The sequence below is a fragment of the Apis cerana genome, linkage group LG7, assembly GCF_029169275.1.
Source record: "Apis cerana isolate GH-2021 linkage group LG7, AcerK_1.0, whole genome shotgun sequence".
NCBI lineage: Eukaryota > Metazoa > Arthropoda > Insecta > Hymenoptera > Apidae > Apis > Apis cerana.
In genome coordinates this window covers 3,076,943-3,100,904 of record NC_083858.1, presented here as the reverse complement: position 1 = coordinate 3,100,904, position 23,962 = coordinate 3,076,943, and the positions used below count along the sequence as shown (strand labels likewise).

General features: G+C 29.6%; 3 protein-coding genes across 18 annotated transcripts in view; 1 reads left to right on the top strand and 2 right to left on the bottom strand.

The window, feature by feature from the left end:
• Positions 1-5,854, bottom strand: part of LOC107998439 (gamma-aminobutyric acid type B receptor subunit 2) — a 199,742-nt gene extending 193,888 nt beyond the window's left edge. For both annotated transcript variants that reach the window (XR_001766187.3, XM_017057716.3), the window contains exon 1: positions 5,069-5,854. The gene's annotated coding sequence lies outside the window, so the exon portion shown is untranslated. The remainder of the gene's footprint in view (positions 1-5,068) is intronic.
• Positions 1-13,766, top strand: part of LOC107998440 (ecdysone oxidase-like) — a 19,320-nt gene extending 5,554 nt beyond the window's left edge. For 2 of the 3 annotated variants that reach the window (XM_062077661.1, XM_062077662.1), the window contains exons 2-6: positions 9,060-9,531; positions 10,401-10,756; positions 10,841-11,215; positions 12,170-12,537; positions 12,820-13,766. In XM_062077661.1, coding sequence (XP_061933645.1) covers positions 9,332-9,531; positions 10,401-10,756; positions 10,841-11,215; positions 12,170-12,537; positions 12,820-13,182 — 1,662 coding nt within the window. In that variant the 5' untranslated portion in view covers positions 9,060-9,331 and the 3' untranslated portion in view covers positions 13,183-13,766. Of the gene's footprint in view, positions 1-8,708; positions 9,532-10,400; positions 10,757-10,840; positions 11,216-12,169; positions 12,538-12,819 lie in introns of those variants that run through there. The other variant, XM_017057717.3, reaches the window with a different exon arrangement.
• On the bottom strand, positions 13,221-23,962 carry LOC107998441 (uncharacterized protein DDB_G0272530). Of its 13 annotated transcripts, none has more exons than XM_062077663.1 (11): positions 23,300-23,757; positions 23,120-23,175; positions 21,392-22,901; positions 18,713-19,144; positions 18,103-18,231; positions 16,802-16,942; positions 15,060-15,188; positions 14,071-14,331; positions 13,896-13,991; positions 13,756-13,827; positions 13,221-13,679 (listed from the first exon to the last, which is right to left on the bottom strand). In XM_062077663.1, exons 4-11 carry the CDS (start codon positions 18,837-18,839, stop codon positions 13,600-13,602), a joined length of 1,035 nt encoding a protein of 344 aa, XP_061933647.1. In that variant the 5' UTR covers positions 18,840-19,144; positions 21,392-22,901; positions 23,120-23,175; positions 23,300-23,757; the 3' UTR covers positions 13,221-13,599. The 13 variants fall into 13 exon arrangements, with proteins under 13 accessions (XP_061933647.1, XP_061933649.1, XP_061933654.1 ...); XM_062077665.1 differs by having other exon boundaries at positions 21,534-22,901; XM_062077670.1 differs by having other exon boundaries at positions 18,713-19,122; positions 21,534-22,901.

Genomic DNA, 23,962 nt, shown 5'->3' with positions numbered 1-23,962 from the left:
TTCATTGTAAAACGAAAAATTTTTTAAAATCCGTATGAATTTTTGAATTTTAATGGAAAAAAAAATTAAAGAAATTCAATATGAGAAAATAGAGGATTTTTGAGATTAAAAAAAAAAAAAGTGGATTGTTTTTACGATTTCTTTTCATGGTATCAATTTAAAAATAAATCAAACGAATAAATATTTTTATTTCATCTGTGTGTGACACGAGTTTCGCAAATAAATTTTGTTTAAAGGAATAATTGAAATAGAAAAGTAGGATAGTATAATAGTTACAATATTTTAAACAAGCATATGAAAAAGCTTAATGCACACTTAATGCAACTTTCCAAAATAAATAAATAAATAATAATTAAAATTTACTCGTGATTTAAGCATTAAATGGAACAATATTTCTCAAACAACACTCGTTCACAGAAATATTTCAATTTTTAGTACCTTAGTCTGAAACTATTTCGAATTTCCCCCGGCTCTGAATCAACTAGATCAAAGTTATGAATATATAAACACGACGACAATGAAGTTGAGACAACTTTTAATCGTTAAATTAGAATTTCGCATAGACGATTCCGGCCAAAAGTTGTCTAATGTAAATGCAGCTTTAGAGAAACTGATAGTTTGTCCCAACTTCCAACGATCCACGTACGAAACTATGCTCTTTTCTCTATTACATTCGCATGGAAATTAAACATATCTCGCTTAAAAACATAGATGCGGGTAACACATCCATCGTGGTTAATTATATATATATATATACACATATACAAGATGATGGTGGTGGGATGGATGAAATTCGAGGAGCGCATATCTGGGGGGACATCCAACGTGGAAAATTGGACGTTACGTACCGTCAACTTGACATCGAGATGATGATTTACAAATAAAAATCTCTGGCCAAACTGTTTGCCCGCGGTTTCTATTCAGCCGTGATGACAGGTGACGTTTACATTTCGAATCGGATATAGCGAGTCACTTTCTGGATGGAAATGAGTGGGGGAAGGAGCACGATCGAATCGAATGAGAAGTTTTCGAGAAGAAAAGTTTTTTTTTTTTCAAATTTTTCGGCCAGATTCGAAAGGGAAATCTATTTTAAATATACAGAGTGTTAGCGACGAAACTTGGAGTTGGATAGACGGGAGTAGACAGATCTCCCCGTCCTCCTCCTCCTTCTCCTTCTCCTTCTCCTTCTCCTCGCAAAAACCGTTTGTGAGAAACGGTTTCGAGGCGAATCGTTACGCGTATTCGCGTAAATTTCTGGGCTGTGAGAGGGGGGGAGAGCGGGGAGGGGGGAGGGAGGCGACGCGGGGCGAAGGGAAGGGAATGGAGGAGAAGAGAAAAGGCCAAGTGGCGTCGATATGGCGACCTGAATTCCCACGAGAAAAGGGAAATCAAAAAAGCAAAGAGTCGTTGCAAATCAGGGGACCGAATGCTCCCAGCCGCCGCTACGTGAACCCACAGAACCGCCCTATTGTTCACGCCCGAACAATGCTGTCTTTGTCGCGATGTGATTAAGCTCTGAATAAATTTTCTATTACGTTGTTCTACACAGAGCTTTCCACCATTTTCGAATACACTCGTTTCCTTTTTCGAGCTCTGCTTCCCCCTCCCTCTCTCCTCTCTTTCTCTCCCTCGCTCTATCTTCTCACTCTCTCGTCTAAAACGTGTCCGACTCTACTACACGTGCCAATCTCATAAACAGCTCACGAATTAACCGAAGATTTTTCTTTCTTTTTGAGAAAAGAAAGTATCAAAATATTACACGGAGTTCGGATGTAAGAAATGTCTGTTTATTTTTTTTTTTTTTTTTTTGTATATCTTCAGTAGCAATGAATGTTCACGATAGAACAGGTTGTGGGAGGAAAACGGAAGGAATATAATTGATTTGCTTCTCGTCAATCGTTAATTGAAGATTGTAAAGGGAGTTGAATGTATTATGCTCGAGCAATTTTATAGAATATATAGAAACGTTGTTTAATGAGAAAATGTAACGTATAATTTATTTTTTGCACAAATTATACGAATTTATAAGAAAATTTATTATGAAATTTAGCTCCTTATGTGATCTCTTAAAGGGGACGAGATTTTTTATTATTTATAACGTTCACGTAGTACGTGGATTAGTTATTGAAAATCTTTATAAGGAATACATTTATTAAACATTTATTATTATCGAGACTTCGAAATTTTATTCCAACAAAAGTTCCTAACAAGTTTATTTTTTCCCTTCAATTTCTTGCGAAATAACTCTTTTATCATAAATGATAACGGAAATGGAAAAGAAAAAATAAGATGAAATGGAAATTACGAAGGACCATAAAATACAGAGAAATTTTTCTAGAAATTTAAATTGTACGTTTGAATTTCCAGCTATATAAGACAACCGGTATTAATTCTTCCACGTAGGATATCTTACATATGCCGCAAGGAATTCAGAATCCTGGGTTCTCGGAATCTCATGTTCCACATATCCGCACATACCACACCGCCAGTCTGCAAGCTGTGCTTTGTAATTTTATCCTTCCACTATCTTTTGTGCCAGACTCGCCGCGCTCTCACTTACAACTTTCTAACCAATGCTGTATGATGAGTGATTGTTTAATACTACACGTGTATACGCTTCAAGCCGCAAGGTCATTGTATGAGTGGAAAATCAAGAGATGTTATATGCCTTTTAATATCCATATATTCATTGTTGTAAGTCGATACGAGGAATGGATAGATAAAGTTCAAGTAAATATTTACGTATTGTTTTGTCTTACAATATCTTTTACTGCGTATACGAATGAAATTTATGTATAGCAAAAATCGTTGTTCGAATATATAAAAATTTTTTGGATTCTTTACAAGTCCAAAATAAAATTATTTAAAAGTGAAAGTTTTATTCGAGTTAAAAATAATCCCTTTTTGATTTGTTAAAAATTAAATTTATATTAATGAGTGGAATTATTTTTTATTCTTACCAACGATTTTTTTTTAATGTTTGTTATTGTTTTCTGTTAATTTTAAGTTATAGAGATATATATATAGTAAAAGCTTCGTTATTTGAATACCCTAATATCGTTTCATTAAATATTCTATTATCCAAATATATTATCTCTATTCACAATAATATAAGCATACATTATTCCATATTACTATAATAATGAAAATAATATTTGATTTGAAATTAACACGTTTGAACATAAGATATATATATATAATGTGTTAACTATTAAAGGAAATATTTAAAAAATTAATATTGGAAAATCCACAATTATTGATATATATATTGAAATGTATATTATACATTTTTTTACGCATTTATGTATTAAAAAATTTGTATAACTTGACATTTTAAAGAATACAGGACTGTAATTTTTTTATAATAAAAAAATCATTTATTATTTTCTTCAAAATAAAATAATTCATCCAAGAAAAGTCTGTTTGAATCGTAAAGCTTCTATCAATCACATTTTTGTAAAAGATTTGATATTTTGATTTAATAATATAAATTTGTATAATATCATTGCATTTTTTCTTCGATCTTGTAAAATGCAATATTCGAATATTTTTTAAAATAATTATACGTAACAATATGCGTTGTACATTTGTCAAAATTACCATATAATAAATCAATGGAAATGAATTTAATTCTGGAACTATTTAATTCCAACCCGATTATATCAAATTACTGAAATTATATTACATATCTAACAAAATAACTAAATTATTATATTTTTGCATTAATTTACATATTCTACATATACATAACCTATTCGATAATAAACCTCTTCTTCGAATAAAAAATATATAATTATTTATTATTGAATTATTTTTCTACGATTCTATATAATATTGAAACTGGCAATTTTGAAATATTCTATTATATTTCAAACGGTTATGTATCGAAAGATCAAGTTATATACCAGGTTGGATAAAATGCCAATCGTGAATAGACGGCCTGTTCGACGAGGAAAAGATCAATATAATATCTCAACTCGATCGTTTCCTTTAAGAAAGACTACCCCATTTTGCACGGTACGTATGCATTCGAACATAAGATTCCCTTATCTTATCTTTACAAACAAACGTTGCAAAAAAACATATTTCCTCGATGCTTAACTCTTTGTCGCGTATTTCGAATCTCGTCGCGATGGACAAAGCCAATCCATGACAAGAAGGTACAGTTAACGATCATAGGTACAGTTAACGATATACATATATATCCACCGTGAGCAGTGAATAATACAATTGGTGCTTTACACCGTGCTATAGATTCACGTTACATATATTTTCCTATGTAAAGAGGCATCGCTAAGGTAAATAACGGCCGAGCATTGACTGAACGTGTATGTAAAACCTTGAATCGAGGTTAGAGTCGAGGTCGAGAGATCGGTCGATTAATGATACTCTTGCACCGTATGTTTGCGATTTTTCAGTTACTTAGTCGCCGAAGCTAATGCCATCGGTCACGTTACCTCGTTTATCGTCCTCACTCGCGTTCGATTTCGTCACGAAACGAACCGTGCGTTTCCCTTCACGGTTGAACAAGGATAAGGTGACCTCCGGTGATAATGAACGTTATACCGTCATACCTCGTTACCTTTGAAATTACACGACCACGAATTTATCGAGATTATGTGACGGTATACGCGATATCGTGTATAGAATGGAAGATAAACAAAAGGATCCCGTTTCCAAATGACGAAAGTCGAAAATATAGTGGTCAAAGTATTTACATCCTATTGCATATTATGTTCTATTGGACATATCTGAATGTAAATTTGCATATGAAACAATACAGTCTCTCTCTCTCTCTCCCTCTTTAACCTGGTTGGCGTGTTGAAAGTTACCTCGATATATAATAAAGATTTCAGATAGATTTCGTAAAAGTTTCATGCCCTACCTCGTATAACTGTACGTACATATAGCCGTGCACATACGTTCGTGTACTTTTATTACTTATTCAACGACGCACGTAAAAAAATGTGCACGAACAATAACACAGATATTCGAACAACTACACGGATAACACGGTCGTATACGCACAGTGGCAAGGAGTGAAAAGGAGGGGGAAAAATACACGTACCTGACAATATGTAATCCTCTGTTAGTTGCCCGCTCTTCCCTCCGGAAACATTTATCTGCATTATCTTTCTGCTGGACTACTTGTAGTGACTACGTCTGATAAACTGTTTCCCACCCCCATCACGAACCAGCTACCGATCCTTGCGATACCATCCACCAAGAATACACTACACACTATTCTACGCGAGGAAAGGAATCACTTCTTCCTCCTTCTCTTTCCTTCCTTCTCTCCCTCCTCGTAACTGTAACTTGCTCCTTCCGTCCTCCTCTTCTGTTTTTCTCTTCCTCCTCGATTAATTTACCATTCGATTGTCACAGAGGTACACCGTAAATGTTCTTTCTTTGCTTCACGAAAACTGCGCAGAGCCGTGTAGAGTCGCGCAAGATGAGGAGAGGCTTGATCGGATCGAGAATATACAGGATCCAAGGTGAAGACGGTCGGTATGAAAAAAGGGCAAAAGTGCGAAAAACGGACCGGTCAGTGACGGCGGTCGATAGGTGGTGGTGACTTTCCAACCCGTGGATTATAGCACATTAGTGGATAAAATTACTGATAACCGATTGAGAGGGAATCGAAGAAGGTTTAAGCGAGAGAAAGAATAATACGAAAGAAATCGCGAAATCGATCGAGCGAAAAACCGAATGTTTTGCAACGGTTCGAGAATCGAGCACGATCAGTCACGTTCGCCGGATGTAGCGCGAATAGAGGGTTGGTCTTGCGCGGCAGCGCGCTCACGCGGTCATCCGGTAAACTGACAGACCACCCCTTGAAAGACCTCCGAACTAACAGCCTTCCCACCCTGCCCTTTTGCGGCTGCGCGTTCTCCTGAACCCGCTGCCTCTCACCCTAGTGCCGATGCGTTCTACTTCTCCCACCACTGGTTAGCGATGGCCCTTCGATATTCTCCCCATTGCAAATTTTCGAGCAACTTGCTCCTACGAGGACTCGCGAATCTCGGGAATCTCCTTTAAATTTAACCCCCATCTTCCATCCCTTGATTAATACGATACATTGAGTCTCCCATCCACGCCTCCTTTGTTCTTCGATGATAACCTAATATAATGTGTGATTAAATTCGATTATCCAAAGCATCTGCATTATCCAGATTGTCTAAAGTAGATTGCTCGAATTACACACTCTCTAACGATAGTGTTCGAGAGTGTAAACGTCTCGCTATATGGGAACCAATTCTCGTTCCTTATTTCCACGCCCCGTGAAAAACATCCCATCAACCAGTCACTGGAAAGAAGCTCGATCGTATCTGCCCTGTGACCCCGCATGCCAACATTTTCCGTTAAAAAAGGCTTTCCACTTTATTTCACTCCCGATTCTTCTTCGTTGACTCGATCCTTTGGAGAAAGACTTGGGGGACTGCTTTCCAGAACACTTTGAAAATTGCTATCCGCCTTGCAAATCGAGTTCGAACGAGATTCCCTCGAAACTCTCAAATCAACGATCGAATTCTTAAATTGCTCCACTCTTGATTGGCTCGATTTCCAATATTTACTTTACCATATGAAAAGATGTCTGTATGATACTCATTTCTATCTTCTGAATGAAAGATATGTAATGTATCTTTCAAACAAATTATTTATATTCACAGTTAACTTACTATTGTTCATTTTTGATCGGAATTAATATAAATCTTCAAATAAACGTATATTGCACTTCAAAAGACAAACGAACGTGTTGTTAAGATAATTCGTGTTTGTTCAGCGAGGTTATATTAACAAAATCACTAATTATATGTGTTTCTATGCAAAAATTTTACATTCATTATAATTTGACTACAAAATAAATACACACACAACACTTTGATTCACATATTTTAACACAGGAGAATATTATCAGATACATAATTTCGTAAATAAATGTACGAAATTCTTTCATTGTTACCGCGTTTTTGAAATTCGTTCGACTGTAATTTCCTTTAAGCATGTTAGATAGAGCCACTGAAAATCTTACACTATGAGAATATTGAACAAGCAAATATAATGGTAAAATTTTTGTATTGAAATTTATATATAAATAATATTATTAAAATTAACAATTAATTAATATAATCCATATTAAAAATTAACAATTCATGAAAAGTTTATTCATGAAAACTTTGAAAAATTTTGATCATTTATTTCTTATTTTCAATATTTTTATTTTTATAAAATTAAAATATTGAGAATATTTTTAATAAAATTCATATTTGTATGATATAATATATATTTATAATATAATTATTCAAAAATATTTTTCATTAATTGATTTTCGTAATTTACTTTATTTATTTTCGTAATTTATTGTATGATCAATTATTGATTAATCAATCATATTCAATCATTTACTTTATGAGATTATTATAGGTTTATTTTATTTCTTATTGAATCTTTATTTACAATTTTTAATAATAAAATTTAGTTTTAAATTCAGTCACTATCCATATCACAGTCTTGTTCTGTACTGAATCGGTAACAAGAAAATAGTTAGATATTTTTATCTATAATATTATTCTCAGATTCCATTGATAAAAAAACATTATATAATTTTTTTATTTTATATTTAATTTATTATATATATATATCTGTAATTTTAATAAAAATTTCTATCGCTTGTACTTATTCAATAAAAGTACTTACTCAAATAAAAGGATTCCTACTTTATCATTATTCGAAAATAAAGAAATTATTTTTAGCAGAAAATATGTACGAAATATATGAAAACATATAATATAATCATTTAAAGATAGATAAGATATTCTCTTTTCATTATCTACAGATTCTGTTTACATACTTTTTTGGATTAATCAAATATTACATTTTAAATATTAATTTGATTTTTATAAATATAAATATAAATTATATATAAATTTATATATAAATATTTAAATATAAAAAACAAAATAGTTTTATAATTACTTAATTACTTATACTTTACGAAAGATTAACAATAATTAACTGATTTTAATTTAATTTTCTTACAAGTTAAATTTCGAAAATTGCATATCTTCAAAAATTTAGTTTTCGCTTTCTGTAAATTCTGTTTATCTTAAATATTAATCATAAATACGAATAATAACATTAATATCATTTAATAATATCATTTAAAACCTGAAATTTCGTATTCCTCTCAATTACGCAAATATTTAATTATTTAAGTATTAAACTATATAACATCGTGAAGACAATCTCCTAACTTTGTTATTATCTAAAATCTCAATTTTCGAATTATATATTAATATTGATATTTAATGTAAAATTAAATATAAGAAAAAAAGAATGCAAAATTAAAATGTGCGACTCGTTTCACATTTACATAGAGAACGCGTTTCGATTCTTAATAAATTTTAATCTATCTTTCATCTTTTGCAATGTGACTTTTTGTATAATTTTATGCCTGAAACGATAAAACCTCTGAAAATTTAATCACAATATTTTTGTAATCAATCAATTTTCATTAATTTTATGTAATATTACAATTATCAAAGATTCGAAAAGTCATTCATTCAATGACTTCTTTATTTCTAATCTTCTTTAATTCATTTTATACGCATCTGTCATGCGACTCGCGTCATTATACCTTGACCATATTAACAATACAAACACCATCAAGAATTCTAGGTGTCTCTCATGCAAGATACCGATCGTGTCGAGTAATTTCGGTTCGAACGAAGCACAAAGATCGCGGGAGTCGATGACGATGGGAGGTTTCAACCGAGTTGCTTTTCAACCAACCACTTTCAAATCAAATAAATCTTTAAACGTCGATTAAACTACCGTGTCCGTTCAAACATATAAAACTACTACTATTACCGTGACAAGTGCCAAAGTGAACAAGTGTTTCCCCCTAATATTTATTTATTTATTTTTTTATCAAATCAATTAAATTTCTACAATGTTAAAATTATTGATAATTGCCTTGCTCCTGTCCTGCGCCCAATCCATTATTCCTCCCACAATTCTGAAAACTATTTATTTATTCTTTTTCGGAATTCTAAAAGGACAAGATGACTCGATCCCCGATGAAACGTACTTCTCCCAAGAATACGATTTCATCGTAATCGGTGCTGGTTCAGCTGGTTCCGTTTTGACGAATCGGCTGACGGAAAATCCGCAGTGGAACGTGTTGCTACTCGAAGAGGGCAAAGACGAGATTTTCCTCACAGATATACCGTTGCTTGCTCCGGCTTTGCACGTCACGGACTACGTCCGTCTGCACAGAAGTGAACCGAGACCCCGAAATGTGGATGGGTCCGGTGGTTACTGTTTGTCGATGAAGGATGGTCGTTGCAATTTGCCAGGAGGTAGAGCGGTCGGAGGGAGCTCTGTGGTGAATTTCATGATATATTCGAGAGGATCGCCGAACGATTACGATAATTGGGCCGCGCAAGGCAACCCAGGCTGGAGTTATCAAGACGTGCTCCCCTATTTTATCAAATCGGAAAATTGCAAATTATTGGATCAAGATATAAGGTAGATATTATTATATGCTTCAAATTATCTAATTAGAAATATAAAATAATATTGCGATTTTTAAAGAATAAATATATAGATTATATATTCGTGCAGTAGTTTTAAAAAGATAAGGATTTTTATTAAAATTGGTAATAGAAAAATATAATCTTTATAATAATTCTGATTACGTATAACGACGAATATCATCATATCGATTATGGATCAATATTTTTTACAAGAATTATCATCATAAAAATTCATAAAAAGCAATTGATATGAAAAAAATTTATTATGAATTTTTAATGCAAAATCAAATTTTTCGAGGCTGCGATTTATTATTATAACGTATTCCGTCATAGTAATACCCGATCATATTCGGCAAAAGCAAGGATAGAATATATTAAATAATTTAAATAATGTTAATAAACGATGTATTTGTCATATTCTTTTATTTCGAAAAATTATCACATCTTTTGTTCACCAAAAAAAAAAAATTTTAATCAGAATTCATTGAAAATATATAAAAAATAAGAAAGAAAAATGCAAACAATAGAAATATATCATTGATTAAATATTATTACATTCTTATTGAATTCTATTAAAATAAAATTAATAATAGAAAAGTCATAGTTTTCTACACATTGTTTCAATTCGATTGAAAATATAAGTGGGATACGACCTTTGCAATATAATTAACAAAGTTGTAAAACGTACTAATTGCGAATACGTGACTGAACTGTGAAATATTAGAAAGTGACAACATGCCAATGTTTGCTTAACAAATCTCTAACAAGAGGATGTCACTGTCTCAGATAATGCTCGTTAAATAGAATATTTCTGGCAATTAAAAATGAAAATTTTAACATTAATATACACGGATCTTGCAGGTTTCATGGCAACGGAGGTTATTTGGACGTGATATCTTCTCCATACGTCTCGCCTTTGAGAGAATGTTTTCTTCGCGGTGGCGAGGAATTAGGATATGACGTAATCGATTACAATGCAGCCAATGTAATTGGTTTTTCGACAGCGCAGGTTCATCTCAGGAACGGACATAGAGTTAGCGCGAGCAAAGCGTTCTTGAGGCCCATTCGTGACAGAAGGAATTTCCATTTGTCCAAATTGTCCAGGGTGACGAAGATCGTGATCGATCCAAAGAAAAAAGTGGCCGTGGGCGTCGAATTCGTTAAAAATGGCAGAAAACGATTCGTCTCCGCTAGTAAGGAGATAATACTTTCAACAGGTGATCCAGAATATTTCTTACACATATCGTAGAGATCGTAAAAAGGTAAACGTTTCGAAGGATAAATTTCTTACTTTCATTTAGGCACTTTAAATTCACCACAATTGTTAATGCTGTCTGGAATAGGACCCAAAGATCACCTCGAATCTTTGAATATCGATTCGATCGAGGATCTGCAGGTCGGATATAACCTCCAAGATCATGTCAGCATGTCCATGTTGACTTTTCTCGTAAATGAGAGCGTGACTATCATCGAGCCCCGGGTTGCCTCGAATCTGGTCAATATTTTGGATTATTTTGTCGAAGGAACCGGCCCCTTAACAGTACCCGGAGGAGCGGAATGTCTTGCGTTTATCGATACGAAAGAAGATCGATCTATCCGGCTAATGAAAAAATTTCAAGTTAACAATACGAAATTTCGTGATACGAATCACTTGAAAAGATTCAATGACAAAAAAGGTAATATAAATCTCTTCGAGTTGTAATCAGCGTAAACGTATCTCTTCAAAAGTTGATTCTTTTTGCAAAAAGTTTTACACAGATTGAAAGTATATTTGAAAAGCTAATAGATACGATATAGATTGACAACAATAGTGACGTAACTCAAAATTTGCAATTTTGTACTGGAACATCGTGAATTAGTAAATTTTCAATTTGGAATTTTAATATATTTATTATTAATTATTAAATCATAATTGAATTACATTTTTAAAATTTTGTATAGTTGCATACTGAATTTGAGATAGATTAGATAGATTTAACTCAAAAGTTAATCTCAGTTTGAGTTAGATTCAAGATAGATTTGGAAAATAAGTAAATGGAAAATATAATTATAATTCGTATCTATGAATATATTGAAACGAGCAATTTCTTGAAATCAACGTTTGAAGTCGGTATTGGCGTAAGCATCAATATGTCAAGGTTAAAATCATTATAGTTAAGTTTTTTTAATTGTGTAAGAATAATTAACTATGGAATTCAGTAATAAAAATATTTATTGATGTATCGAAAATTAAAATTAATCAATTAAAAATATATATAAAAGAAAAAATTATTTGAAATATTGATTTTGACAACATATTTTATTGAAATCTCAGAAAGATTTCTTTTATTTCTTGAAAATAAAATAAAACATATTCACATATTCATATATTAAAAATTGTAATATATTATACTAAAAAAAAAAAGAATATATAACAATCTTATATTTCATAATAAAATGAATATCTTGAAATAAAATTGCTTAAAATTTAAATAAAATGTCAAGCAATAATTGCTTGAATGAAGAATCACTATCAAGCAAAAGTGTATTTACATTTTTAGTTTGATTATTTAAAAACTGAAAGAATTAATTTTCAAAGAGATATCGCATCCATATTTTTGTATTTAATTATATGCTTTCTTATTTTCCAGCTTCTCTTCCTCCAAATATAACTACCATCACAGTAAATTCCGATTATTTGAATCAACATTCAATCTCAAACGAAACGAAAGAAACAAATGTTCCCGACATTGAACTGGTTTTAGGTATAAGCGCTCTAACCGGAGATATATCGGGTAGTTACAGAGGGCTTCTGGGTTTGACAAACGAATTTTACAAAGAAGTCTTCACTGCTTACGAAGGTTATGATGCCTTTTCCATTGTTCCGGTGCTTTTGCAGCCGAAAAGTAGGGGAAGAGTTACCTTGAAAACTCCTGATCCATTTGACCGACCTATTTTCGAGACAAATTACTACGATCAGGAAGACGATCTCAAAACTATGGTTCGAGGCATTAGAAAGGTTATTCTATACTTTCTATGTGATATTTATCTCGGTAGCTGTTTACCTTGTATTTCACAATCACGACTCTTCAGTACATATTTACGCATTCTTTTAATTTTTATTTCATGCCTTATCGTTCGACTCCATTTTTTCTTTGTCATCACATTATCAATACCACTTATAATAATCATCATTTGTTTAAACTTCGAAATTTATTCAATTTATTGAATTTTTCGATTTACGCTCTTCCTTTCAGAAAATTTATCGATTTCATGAAATTATTTAAAGTTAATTTTTCAGGCCATAGAAGTAGCATCGACCAAAGCGTTTAAACGTTTCAATGCGACGTTATTGCCAGTTGCGTTTCCAGGATGCAAACATGTCCCGTTCGGTACAGATCCGTATTGGACTTGTGTTGCTCGGCAAGTGACCACGACCCTAGGTCATTTCGTAGGAACGTGTAAGATGGGCCCAAGGAGGAACTCTGGTGTAGTGGATCACAGGTTACGAGTGCACGGGATCAATGGTCTCAGAGTTGTGGATGCCAGTATAATCCCTACCATAGTAACAGGCCATACGAATGCGGTTGCTTATATGATCGCTGAAAAGGCTGCGGATATGATAAAAGAAGATTGGAAAATATTGAATTCTGAATTCGACTAAACATTTAGAAAAAATTAGGAGAATAAAAACATCAAATGTTAACAATAATAATATTACATCGATACGTGTATATTTTTATATAACTTATCTTTCGTTGCTGTTCATTCTAGTATAACATTATTGTAAAAATAATTACACGACCGGTCATTATCAATATTTATTAATCCGCGTTTAAAAGAAGAGAAAGTCATTATTGTTCTGTGATGTGAATAAATATGAATCGACTGATAGTTAATACACAGAGGAAATGGACTTATCTTTGGTAGCGATATGTTTTTTTCTATCTATATAAATATAACGTATTTACAATAAAACAAAAAATATTCGAATAAATTATAATTGTACAATTAAAACATTATTATACGTAGATAAAATTGTAAACAACTGTATTATTTTTTTTTTTTCTAAGCACGATGCTCAAATCATCAAAAAAATCGCGAAAAATATAAAAGGAAGAATTCGAAATATCTGTTGCCAAGAAATTGTACTTTCAGCGCCTGAAAACAAATAGAATTTATTTATAATTTGGTATATAGAAGTGTAAAAATATTCACTTTTTAATAAAATAATTACCGTTGTCGCTATATCGGATGCAATCGAATAATTCCTTTGACATAATGTAATCCTTGGCGCAAACGCATGTATCTGAAAAAAATACAGTGTTCTCAGGAAAAATATAATTTTCGTTTAGGGACGAGAAAATGAATCCATACTGTCTATGCAATCGACGTTCATCACTTCGGTAATGTTGGAATGCTTATAAGTGACGGTGACACAATCTCTATGACTTTGACATCGATCGTTTAACACTAAAATAATAATTCTATGTCAATTGAATTCTTTTTTAGTTTATCTTATCGAGACACGATTTATCCCAGTGGTACTCACTCATATCTCTGAAACATACGGAGCCTCGTTGATGGAAATTCTCGATACAACTGCATTTACCATCAGGTCCACATTCGGAATCTTTGATGCCTAATTGGCACTGAGAATTCTCTTGACACGGTTCCCCCACAGAATTGCGAATTTTCAGACATTGTTTGCCATCTTTAGATAGTACATGATCTACTTTGCACGAACAAATATCGATGCATCTCGAGTTTTCCGCCACGCATTCGTAATCCTTGAAACATTTTTCCCCTAATTCTGTCAAAAATATACAAATATTTCGATTTTATTCTTTGCGTTCCATCGTCATGGAAGAATTAATTAAATTACATGAAAAACTATAATTCCAAAAAATTTTAAGAGATAAATCTAAAATTTTAACTTTGGATATTTATTAATTTATGAGATGTTAATAAAAATCTGTTTATGTTATTAAAATCAATTTTTTTCAAATCATCAAATGTTAAGCCAATATCTAGTTTTATTTTAATATCTATAAAATATATCTAGAATCTATCAAAACTCTGACAACATTTATTCTCAAGAAATTAAAGTAAACTAATATAAAAAAACCAATTTGTAATTTCTATAAAATAAAAACAAATCTTGTAATTAATTGAACATTAGATTAGATTATAATTTAAAAACTAATATTTATAATTTTCATGGAAACAATTGAAAGTTTTGCAATATATAATATATTTTTTATAGAATGAGACATTCTACAAATATCAAAATTGTCTATTATACATTTGACTTGCACCAAAAATAATTACATTTGCATAAAATCGAATACAATAATTTGAATTGAATAGTTTTTCATTAAATTATCCTAATAAATCCAAAGTTCAAATTTTATATTTGCGATCCATTCCTCTTTTCTCATTATCCATTTAAATTTCGTGTCGACTGACTATAAGGCTATAAGGGGAAAAAAATCATTTGAAATTTTATCCATCTAAAATAAATTAATTGGAAATACTTACCGATACTTGGTATACAACCATCATTGCGAGGATTAGGATGATACTTCAAAGTACACGCGCAATATCCTGTCACGCAGTAACTGTCTCTGATGTAGCAATTCCGATGCGTTTGACAAGACTCTCTTAGACCTGAGCAACAATATATTTTGATTAGAGGTTGTAAATGAAAAATTGAAACTATGATATCGTTGTAAAAAAAGAGCTGTAATATAATTATACGTTATATGAATATAATGTAATATAATAAAATGTAATATTATTTGATAAAGATATAAGAATAATAATATAGTATATAAAATTAAAAATTAAAATAATATATGGATAATTATATAATGTAATAACAATGATAGAAAATTCCATATCAATAATGAATCTTGCTTTGAGAAATGTATTATTTTTTCATTCTGGAAAAATTAGAACAAAAAATTATTTGAGAATATAGCTCATTGAAATGATAAAAAAAATCGACATATTTTATAACATTCCATTATCATTGAATTCTTTTATTATTTCTATAATATCAGATATAGGTAATCTTAATTTTTGCGTATGACTTCAATGATTTTTAATCAATCGTATTAATCAAATTAATGTGCCATGAAAAATTGACAAATTTTTGTATGTAATAAATTAATAACTAACTATACATTGATTTCTAGTATCCTTCTCGCAAATAATATATTTTAGAAAGAAATAAAAAAAAAATAAAAGTTTAATTGTTTGTTTAACGTTTGTTTAAATTCATACTCGTATCTTTTACGATAGCTAGCTTTTACGATATAAGAATTTAACGACCTGTTACAAGATAAGATTTAACACAATTGGAGAAAAAAAATTTTTAAAATTGATAAATGGAAATATTTGTACTTCTTCGACTGATAATTTCAAATATACTATATCACTATTAACTAGCTTCACATAAAAAAAATCTTAAATAAAAATATAACATTTTAAATAAAAAAAAATATATAGTAGTTTGTAAATAAGACAAACATATAAAAATACGTGACATAAAATAGAGTCATTATTTCATTATATTTAATGTAAAAATAAATAGAAAAATAAATTATTCGACAAATAAATTTATCGAACAAAATTATTAAATTCATCCTATATATTTAAATAATTTTGTATATTATTTTTTTCAAACTATTATAAACCAAAGAAAAAATTTTGAGAAATTTTTTAAAAAGAAAATTGAGCAAAAAAACTCTTTTCGACATATCATAAAATATTGTTTAATTGGAAAAATAATTATTTTATTTTCACTTTAAAGCAAAAAAAGACATATTTTTTTCTAAATCAATTGTTAAAAAAATATATTCATCTTATTTCAACAAATCGAATAAATATAATAAATTTTACATACCAAAGAATTTTCGTAATTAATTTACGTATACCATGAAATAAAAAGGATTGAAAATCGTTGCTTCTTACTATATTTAACTTCTCAAATAAAACATAGAATTAAATTAGTCGTTATTAACACATGAATTTAAAAATATCATTCGAAGATGTTCAAATAATATTTCAAGGATATTTATATTAGATACCCGCCCGATTTAATGAAGTAATCGCATTAAATTCTCCATTAAATTCTCGCTTAAAAGATATTAAAAGATATTACAGAGCAAATACATTTTACTCGACGAATCGTTTTCACGAAGGCGGTGAAATAATTATAGCGGGACTCGCCTTGCCGATGAGATTCAGGAAACGCAAAGGAAGTAAAGTGCACTCACCTACAGACTCGTAACACCTTCCTTCCACGTAGTGAGAACCATCGGAGCATTGGCAGATATTTTGTCGGCACTCCGAGTAAGGAGCGAAGGTCACGCGACACTGAACGTCCGCCTCGCAAGGATCGCCGATAGCATTCGCGACTGGAAATAAATTCTCGTCAATTCGATCCCAATTTTCAAGCTAGTTCTGCCATTTCGTTAGAGGTTAGGTATGTCCGTGGGAAAATCGAGGAAATATAGTTGATTTTTGTCGCACCGGCGAGCATGATGAACGACACGCTCTAGAAGATGGAAAGACCGTGAGAAAGGGACGACTTGGAACACCGAAGGATGATGTTTGTAGGATCACGTTTTTCGAGGTCGGTGACACTACATTCTAGCTTACCGATAGATACATTCTAGCTTACGGTGATTAAACGAAATAGGTATGATCGATTTTCAATGTTTTCGTTGAAAAATAAATGTTTGGAGTGGAATGTCCAAGTATCTAATAACAATATCTAAGTATCTATCAACTTATTCATTCTTATTGAGTAAGATTGACAAACAAAAGGCGATGAGAAAAAAGTTGATGAATCTGATCGTTCGTTTATCAACTTTCACGTGTAATGTATGCACGATCAATCGCAAAAATATCGATTTATATATTTTGAGAAATCCGATTTTAATAATTTTTGTGTACATAGAACATAATGGATTATATTTAGATCTTCAATACAAAAAATGAATACTTAAATTCTTATTATTTTTCCTATTTTTTTATATACATTTTTAACTGGAAATAATTTTTATAATAAAGTAATAGATCATTAAATCATTGAATATTTTATAATTTAATAATTTTGCTCCATCTTGTACAAAGTTATATTTGAAAAGTAAAGATAATATTGAAAATAATATTTGATTTTCTTCCCTTGAAATTATTCCATTAGTTGAATTCATATAAGATATACTTATGCGATTATTGTATATCTAATTATAAATAAAATTTTTTTTATGATTCTCTTATTATTTTTCTTCCCTAAATAATTATGCATTTCAAATTTTTTAAAACTCGTAGAAATTATCTAATATTATCTTTCATCTTTATCATTTTTATTAGATTCAATAAATGCATGGAAAAAATGAGAATAAAATTAAAATCAACGATTTAATGAAAATATAAATCATGAAAAAAAATTATTAACATACGTGACAACGTATAAAGATCACATAATTTAAAACGTGAGTTAATCACGTAATCAAATCAACGTCAAACACTGACAATAGGAACAATACGAAAGATTCTAAAAAAATTTTACCTTTGAGGCATTCCACGTGCGTGCGATTTTTATAGACAATGTAATTTTCCTTGCACAAACAGGCTTCCTGGTTCCAGCAATAAGCATTCTTCATACAATCAGCGTCGTATTGACATTTCGCCAATGTCTCTGAAAAAATTCATGCAAATTCATATTACACGCATGATTTTTAAATCCGAACGATGAAAACGTAATAATGCATCGTCTTAATGCAAATTTGCATATTCATTGTCACATGCTACGTGCTTCCAGCGTGTGTTTCATTCAGCGTGAACAAAACTAATTATCTAATTGTGCACAAAGATCGATCAGATTTCTAAAGAAATAGGGTTCTAAAGGGGATCGTGGGTCGAACACAGAGTCTACGTGGTGGAGATGGGCAAAATTTTAACGGTGTTGAAATTAAGAATAAAATTACTTCGATAAATAATTTAATCGTTCAAATTATCGAGATAACCACTATTAGTTGTACGAAAAAATTACAAAAACTGCGAATAAATTATTATTATTATTTTAAACGAACTTACCATTTTAAAGCAATTTTATTCGAAATTTTTAACTAATTAATTTTTCAGCACGTTAATGCCCAACTCTGGTCGCATATACATACGAAGTGGCGGTGTTCGGTTGCTGCATCGCGGCGGTTGTTCACTGACGTAAGAAATGGTCGCGCAGACAGTGACAGGCACGAGGACCAGGATCCTCGAGATCCCGACCACCGTCCTGATCGTTGTCATTCTCGTACCGCCGTTGAAACGTCTTCCTCTCGGCGTCGTTTCAACGGCCCAAATCGAATGGTCGTCATTCCCGATGATCTCGAGAAGGAACTCCCGCCAGGCCGCTTGATCTTGATCTAGCCAGACCAATGCTTCGCTCGTTATATTTCACGTCTTCTGTGCACGCTCTCACTATCGTTACGTATTACGCAACTCGACAAAGAAGATCCGCTCTGATGGCACGGCTCACGTTAGATTAGATGACGGCATCGTTTCACAGCGCTTATTCACGTGTCCTCTTCGTCTAGCATGATTATCACCAAATTCTATTGAGTTGGTGAGAAAGTTATTTTAGAAGATAATGTTGGTGAATGATATAAGTAAATTAATTTATCATCCAATCATATATTTGATGAATGAATCATTATAAAATCTTTATAAAATCTGTATAAAATTCATTATTATGTTATAGTTCAAAATTCGATTAAATATTGTAAATAATAATTTCAATTTTTTTATTGATATCTTTTTCTTATTATTATCATTCAATGTTTATTTAAAAAAAAATATAGCAAATGTTTTTCATTCTTTTCATTTCATTCTTTATATTCATGTAATATGAGCAAGAAAATACAGAGACTGTCTTATATTACGTTTAAATGCTTAATTTACATTTACTTTTAAACTCGGACAACAATAGAATATTTTGTAAACGTAGAATGCTACTATACTACTATAAAATGATTTTATCACAAGTGCATATGATATATGAACTATTTGAAATTTTTTTATCTTTTCAAAATTAAAAATCTTATAACTTATAACTTTATATAACTTTTTCACCAATTCAATAATTAACAATGATTCTTTATCACGATGCATTTCCCAAAAACAATAAATAATTTTTTGAATAATTTTTTAATTTAACTGAACTTATCTTTGATGAATAATAATCTGGTTTTTCTAAAATGATATTTTAGAGAGATATTTAATTAAAGTTTGCTAATCAATGGTGCACAATGGAACTTTATACTAAAAAGTTGAAAAAAATTTATTTTTGTATGTATACTAATAATAATTTAAATAATTACATAATTAATAATAATACTGAAAGTGAGTCACTTGATTGATATTTGATTGATACATGATTATTCTTATTAATTCGTAAATTATTTTTTGTATGAAAAAAGATTTTTTGGAAAAGTTGATATTATAATTTGATATTTTTATTAATTTTCTTGTAAGTACATATATATGAAGGTCAACTTCATCCTTTTTTTAAATAGAATCGTATATTTTTTAATAAATTTATCGATGCAAATTTTCCTATAAAAGAAATATATATATATATATGTACATGGTACACGTAATATAATAATACACATCACATAATATAAATTTCTAATTAAATTATTAATAATATTTTATTATTTATGGCTTAATAGTTTTGTTATAGAAAATCACAATTTGTAATGATTAATATATTAAAAAATATATAATTCCATTTAAAAAAATAAAATTAATTTTTAATATATTAATTTTTAAAATATATTTCATTCTCTATTAATATATACATTTACAAAAAACTATATATGATCAAATTATATTTTCTTCTATACCATGAAATTTTTAAAAGAAATTTTTAAAAGAAGTTTATATTTTTCATGCAATAATTAATTTACGTTTATTTTAAATGATTATATTACATGATTTATTTTATATATTAATAATAAAAAATCATAATTAAAAAATTTCAAATATTTTTAAATGAACGATTTTAGCATTTTTTTTTAAATTTAAACACATGTTTTTTTTAATTATAATGCTACAAAAAAACCATTTGTAAATGTAATTATCATCAAAGATAACAAAATTATAAATGAATTATAATTGTTACAATTATAATTATATACAAAAAAATTACTAAATTATTAATTATCTACAAATATTCTAAATTATGAGAAAAATAAATATAAGATTAAAAATGCCTGAAAATATATCACATATTTATCTGATAAATGGAAAATTTCCATATTGTAAAAATATACATAACTTTTATAAAATATGTTTAAAATTAATTTTCATTTAATTTTTTAAATACAAAAATCTTATATTCCATTCCTAAAAATCTGTTGCCATTGTTACAGACATTGACCAAAGTAGGGCATGTTCTAACGATCGTAACTGAAATCAGGTTAAACGTGCTTGGATAATATAAATATCATTTAAATTCTATCAATCGTAATTAAGTAAAATTAATCGCAATTAAGTTCTTTTTCAATTTGAATATCGATTTCAATTTAACTCAATTTAACCTATATCACCCATTACGTATATCCATGATCATTAAACAACGATGCGATTTCCGATAGGTTATGTTATTATTGTATTTGAGTTTAACTTCCACACATATTTTATGACGTATATTATGTCACTAATACGAAATAAATATTAAATCGATGACTCAATTGCGAATCTTTGTTATCGTAATTAACTTTAATTAACTTTAATTACACAATATTTTCATAATAGCTATATAATTAGTAACATTAAAATAAATCATAAAAGCTAACCTTCTCTTTACATTAAAACAAGTAGTTTAATTTCTAAAATATTATACTAATATTTAGAAATCTTTTCAATTTTGATATTTGATGTTAAAAAAAAACAAAATAATTAATATTTTTAAATATATAATATTTTCTAAGTAATTACGATGATATCTTTCAGTCATTTCCAAGTCGAAGCTTGCCGATCGATGAACGATGAGGTTAACATATTTCGCTACCATAGTTTCAGTCTATTACGCAATCATAGTTTTATAAACAGAAGCCATTATTATATATCACGTTGAATTCATTTTCATTCTTTTTGACATTGTATAGTGTATATTTACTTTGAGGAATTTTATTCATTTTTTCTCGCGCGAATAAATGATTTTACAAACTGTTGTTAAAATCTTTGCGCAACTTGTACACTTTATCGTAATTGTCGATTTATTTATTGTCATGTGTATTTTAAACAATAGTATTTTATTACAAAATTATGAAATTATGCAAAAATCTTGATTAATTTAATTCTTGAATAATATCATTTAATTTTAACTAGTTCAACACAAATGATGATTTAACACAAAATTTACTATTTTCTATTAATTAAAAATAATTATCTTTCAATTTTTTTTAATACAAGCTTTTTCTATTCACATAATATGTAGTCTATTTTTAATTGTTTATTTTTAATTAAATTAAATTAATTAATGTGAATGAATTGTTATAAATAGATTGGATATATTTAAACAAAATAATATTGAATAAGATTAAAAAAATGAAACTTAAAAATAAACTTAAAAACTTAAAAAAAATAAAGATATGCTTTCTCAAATCACAACCATTATATTATATAATATTATATATTATAATACTAAACTGAATATTTCATGCTTTATAACATTATATATTACTAGCATTATACAGATTTTTATACATTTAAATTTTATATAAATATCCAATATGTATATATATGTATATTATATTTTTTAAAATTATATTCGAATTAAAGTATAATTAAATGTATATATATACATATATGCCAATCTATTACAAAAAATTAAAAATTATTTAGGATAAACGATAATTTGATTAGTTGTATAAATTACGATCATTTATGTTATAAGATTAAAAGAAAAAAATTCTATTTCTAAAAAATAGTTAAAATTTATATGTTGACAAAAGCACAGGATTTAAGAAAAGAGATTTTAAAATTAATCATTCTTTGAATAGAGAATGTTTATCATATGTTTTAGAGAATAAAGTGTTGACATTGTTTCCATGTTTGGTATGATTTCATAATAGAGTTTCAGGCAGTGACAAGCTTTGTTTAAGACGCAATCCGGCTTAGAGAACAGAGCATTAGATCGAAATATCAAATGTTGGGAGGAAACGATTTCCCTTGTTCTTTAATTATGTATGATTCCAAGCCGACATTCGTTTAACTGTGAAGAGAATCAACAGCGTAGATCCGGCCTCTTCGTATTTCCCCACGAAACCGAAGAAAGGATCACTCGATCATGAAGGAACGAAACTACACAAGAATCATAAATTCACTCATACTGAAATATTTTATCGGAAAAAGGACAAGATCAAGCACTAACAGATTTTTTTTTAGTTTTCATTTAAAACGATTGTTAATTTGTAAGCTGTGACACATCGGCACATAAGTTATTAATATTAATCATTGACGCCAATATGATTTAATAAAAAATCAAAATTGTTATTTATAATTACAATATCAAATTATACCTGAAACTTTTATTGATATAAATCATTGAAAAATTATTGAAGAATCATCACATTTCCTAAACGTTTGAAAGATAATAAATTTTAAATTTAAATTTCAAATTCAAATTGCTTTCGAACTTGAAATACAAAATGTAAACAATTTTTTGTAAATAATATTTTAGAAAATTTAAAAATAATCACATATTTAAAAATAATAATCGATCACATTGTAATGTAATTGAAACCAAAAATATCACGATTTTTCACAAAATAACGAAGAAACTGCCAGTAAACACTCACGTCTATATAATAGATGTTTATGCTGTCCGTGCGCGATGACGACTGCACTTCGTACGACGAAGCAGAAAACGATCAACAGCGCAAGACCTCCCATCGTGAGACGATTTACTAAGCCCGCCATCTTCCTCGTTCAACACGAGTTCGTTGCTTTTTCACACGTTCTTCTTTCTTTTCTTTCGTTCTTTTTTCAAGTTATTTCTTCGAAACTCACAAAGATGATTCTCAATATTGTCTCATCCAGTCTAACAAAGATTGTTCTCTTATGTTCCACGGCTGGCTTTATCTAATCGGTATGTTGATAAATTTCCTGTGAATGCAGCGCACGAGAACGAGTCATCTTCTAATCGCTCATCGGCACTGAAATCGCAACACGATAGTAATACACTACAGCGTATAAACATGTGTCATCAGAAACTTTATATTCCTGATTAATACAACAACGACGAAAATACTTGAATGATCATCGATGATTCAATGTCTGAAACTTTCAAATATATAGACTGACTGAACAATGCGATAGCATAATTTAATTCAATCAATGAATTTATAATAATAAATTTTTTT

Bases quoted from the DNA above. Each gene is read 5' to 3' on its own strand.
- LOC107998441 (XM_062077663.1), bottom strand. From the start codon at position 18,839: ATGACAACGATCAGGACGGTGGTCGGGATCTCGAGGATCCTGGTCCTC. The intron at 15,189-16,801 runs GTGAGTGCACTT...ATTGTTGCTCAG, and splicing joins AAGGTGTTACGAGTCTGTAG to GTCTAAGAGAGTCTTGTCAA. The intron at 13,680-13,755 runs GTAATTATTTTA...ATTTGTTTTCAG, and splicing joins CATCCGATATAGCGACAACG to GCGCTGAAAGTACAATTTCT.